Source organism: Solanum verrucosum, unplaced genomic scaffold (genome assembly GCF_900185275.1).
Source record: "Solanum verrucosum unplaced genomic scaffold, falcon-dt-bn FXZP01000133.1, whole genome shotgun sequence".
Classification (NCBI taxonomy): domain Eukaryota; kingdom Viridiplantae; phylum Streptophyta; class Magnoliopsida; order Solanales; family Solanaceae; genus Solanum; species Solanum verrucosum.
The window spans coordinates 1720980-1724676 of record NW_026020355.1 but is presented as its reverse complement, the minus strand read 5'-3'; the positions used below and the strand labels follow the sequence as shown (position 1 = coordinate 1724676).

General features: G+C 35.1%; 1 protein-coding gene across 1 annotated transcript; it reads right to left on the bottom strand.

The window, feature by feature from the left end:
• Positions 1 to 312: 312 nt before the first annotated feature.
• LOC125837692 (40S ribosomal protein S3-3-like) lies at positions 313 to 3410 on the bottom strand. Its single transcript, XM_049516771.1, has 6 exons — positions 3206 to 3410; positions 2972 to 3119; positions 1873 to 2044; positions 979 to 1033; positions 761 to 892; positions 313 to 644 (listed from the first exon to the last, which is right to left on the bottom strand). Exons 1-6 carry the CDS (start codon positions 3236 to 3238, stop codon positions 468 to 470), a joined length of 717 nt encoding a protein of 238 aa, XP_049372728.1. The 5' UTR covers positions 3239 to 3410; the 3' UTR covers positions 313 to 467.
• Between the last annotated feature and the right edge of the window lie 287 nt (positions 3411 to 3697).

Sequence of the window (3697 nt, the reverse complement as noted above, 5' to 3'; positions counted from 1 at the left end):
TTTTAGTTTCTTGTTTTTGACAAGTAAACAAAAAATATTTATATATAATCTAAGTAAATACTACAAGAAGTGGATGAAGATGAAATGTATAAGAAGATTGAAAAGAACACCATATTATCCTAAAAGTATATTTATATATAATCTAAACAAATACGGTAAGAAGTGGACAATAGAGGAGTGGGGTGATAGAGATGGGATGAGGATTAAATGTTTTAAGAAGATCGAAAAGACACCACGTGAAGTTCCACTGATGTAACTTCTTCTCCACTAGCAAAGTAATTTTCCTTATTTGTAAGAAACCTGTTTACTTGAAAAAAAATGTTCAACAAAACTTTTTCCAAAAACTAGAGCAGAATGGTTCACTATGTAACCTAGTATTCAGCAGTCAAAAAAGAAGAAAATAAATAAAAAGTACAAGCCAGCTAGCGCAGTAGTTCTCAAGACCAAAGATAACATCATAACACAGGTTATGCCACAGGAAGAACCTCGATTGCGGGAGCAGCAATCATAGGAGGAGGAACAACAAACTCTTCTTCCTCCTTGGGTGGATGAATAGTCACCAAATCTGGCAATGGGGTCATAGGCCCTTGTTTACCCTTAGGATCCCAGTCAAGCATGATCTTTACTTTGATACCGAGCACACCCTATAAAGTAAACAACAAAGTAAAGTAGCAGCAATGTTAAATAACAACAAAGCTGCAGCACAAAAATAACAATAAGTCAACAGATCAGTAAAAATTTATGAAGACAAGATACTAACCTGCCTAAGTAGCACATGCCTAACAGCTGCATCAATGTATTCTTTAACAGGTTGGCCAGAAGAAATCATGTAACCATCCTTAAACTTCATGGACTTGGCACGCTGAGCACGGAGCTTTCCACTAACAATCACCTAAAGAAAAAGAGACCCATATAAAAAATTTCAAAGAACATCTACTTGTAGATAGATATAGAGAAGGAAAATGACACCCAACATACCTCACATCCCTTGGCTCCACTCTCCATTACAAATCGCAGAACACCATAGCAAGCCCTATATCATGACAAAGGATAAGTTTGGTAAAACCATAGAGTTGCAGACATCTGCAGAATTTGATCATGACGTGCAAATTGAACTACAACAAAAACTACCTAATCTTGAAGAAAAAACATGCAACATAAATATTTGACTAAACTAACAAATAATCGTTTTACACATATTTTACATGGCAAAATCTGCTTTCAATAGCTATGATGCATGGTGACCTTAAAAGGTTGTGTCGCCTTAAATACAATGATATCTCACCCTTTGAAAAGATGAAGATGCACCTGTATTGTTGACCCAGTCAGTCATGAGACCAAACAAATGGAACACCTTATTGGAAGATATTTTATATCTAGTACATTTGTTACAAACTACACCTAGATGCAGGGACAGATCTCGGGGGGGGGGGGGGACTCAGCATTGTTCCATTGTTTTTTACATTTCTATTAGTTGAACCCCTGGGTGAAAATCTTGAAAACCACCACTACCTAGATGCATGCATAATGGGACCCAAAAAATGCACAACCATATTGGAAGATATTTTGTATACGTACAGTTTTCACTTAACTACATCTTCTTTATCAGAAAGTTTTGTTTTCCTCACAGGTATTTACATCACCAGAAATTTCCCCACTTAAATTCATCAAAATAGGAAATCAGGTATAAATATATTTCTCTGATTCCTAAATAGATGGGATCAATTATAGTCACCCTCACACTCGAGAAAGGTACTAGCACACTCGCTGTAAAGATGGCTTTCAAGACAGAAACAAAGAAAAACTGAGACTTTCAAATGTCAAACAACAAAGAAAAATAAGGCAGGGATCAAGTGCAACCAAGCAACAGACCTTCGGACAGCAAGTCCTCCAAGTAACTTGTATCGCAGTGACTCTGCCTGAGCAATGGCACACAGACCCCTATTGTTGACTTTCTCTGCATAGAGCTCAACACTATTTTCCTTGAAATTAAAACGCTTCTGAACAACTGAAGTCAGCTCCCTAATCCTCCTACCTTTTTCACCTGGAAAATACAGACACAAACACAACATTATTCAACTAATAATAAAATCAATCCATTAAAACACACCTACTTCCAGCTCATCCAATAATCAGCAAGGATGATTCACTTGCCTCCGATTCAAACTAATAACCTATTTTACTAAGTTATCCCAAAATGCCTCCCATTTCTATATAAAAAGCTTCCTTTTTTTTTAGAATAAATTTTTTACATAAAAAGCTTTTTCCTGTACCATCTTTGATATTTTGTATTTTATGATTAAAGAAAGTACCCAGGACATAAGATCACACTGGGAGAAGTTTAATCTCTCCAAGTATCATTTTTACGTCCATTTTGGAACCCAGTTCTATCTAAATACAAATTACTAACATTTATTTTGAGCAATGTGTCCAACTAAGGCAGCTAAATGGGATAAACAGAGTAATCTGCATTGCACGACACACAGCGTTCAGAATCTTTTTTTTTTAAAAAAATGTAGTAATGTAATGTTACAGCATTCAGAATCTTTACAATAAGTTATTCAGTATTCTGCATAATATAAACTTCATCAAGGGTATAATTGTGTTATGATAATTGTGGTGTCAGAGCTAGAAGCACGCACCTCAACTAACTTCACTAAAGAGAGTGAGAACATTAAGTGTATAATTTCTAATTAAAGAGTGAGAACTACACCAAACTAATACTTGATTACTAGAGTTCACATACACAGACTAAACCCGCCTTCTTTCTTGGAAAGATAGACTTGTATGTACATATATATGCTGTACATTTGCAAATATATACAGTTGCTATTCTGTAGAATGTTTAATTACATCTAGTCTGCTAGCTGATGGCTGCAACTCTTACATGTTAATGGAGTCATTTATAAGTATATAATAGTGTATCGATGAATTTCATGAAGAAAAAATTTGCTTATATATATTTATGTACCAAGAACGTTTTGAGTACGAGTAGCCCTAATGATGATTTCAGTTCGCATGGGAGTAACCCTAACTTCAACTCCCGAGTAACCATCCTCCGCCAACTCTCTTGTCAGCACTTCGTTCAACTCCGCAAAAAAAACTCCATCTGCTACAAACTAAAACACATACAAAAATCAATTCAAGTCATACTATAAATATTCAGTTAGATCTAAAATCACAGCGAGAAATTGAACTGACGTACCTTTCGCTTTTTACTAATCTGAGGCGTCGCCATGTTGAGATTAGGGTTTGATATTGATTCACTGCGGCCGATGGCAGATACAAATGAGAGGCAGTGAAGAGTTTGATTGGGACAGGGGAGAAAGGGTTTGTCAAAGATTTAAGGCAGGTTAGAAGCTGGGCTCTCTTCATTTTATATTAATCCAGCCTGCTTCTAAAAGTTGGGCTTGGTCTACGTTGTATACATTTATGTGGGCTCAAAATATACTATTTTTCTTTGGGTAAATCACATAAATATGCTATATTAAAAAAATATTTACCATCTATGACAATATAACTTTTTTAACTTAATATAACATTTTTTTGGAATTGAAAATGTTGTACAGTTTTTCTCTTCGCTTCCTCCTCTTCTTTTTTTTATTCTTCTTCTTTGTCTCTTTCTCCGTCATTTTTCTTCTTCTTCTTTTTGTTCTTTTTCTTCTTCTTTAAAATTTTCATTTAATTAACTATCCTC

Excerpts from the sequence above, each read along its gene's own strand:
- LOC125837692 (XM_049516771.1), bottom strand. The coding sequence starts at position 3,238 with ATGGCGACGCCTCAGATTAGTAAAAAGCGAAAG. Across the intron at positions 2,045-2,971 it reads TCGTACTCAAAACGTTCTTG|GTGAAAAAGGTAGGAGGATT; the intron begins GTACATAAATAT and ends TGTATTTTCCAG. Across the intron at positions 893-978 it reads GTGGAGCCAAGGGATGTGAG|GTGATTGTTAGTGGAAAGCT; the intron begins GTATGTTGGGTG and ends CTTTTTCTTTAG.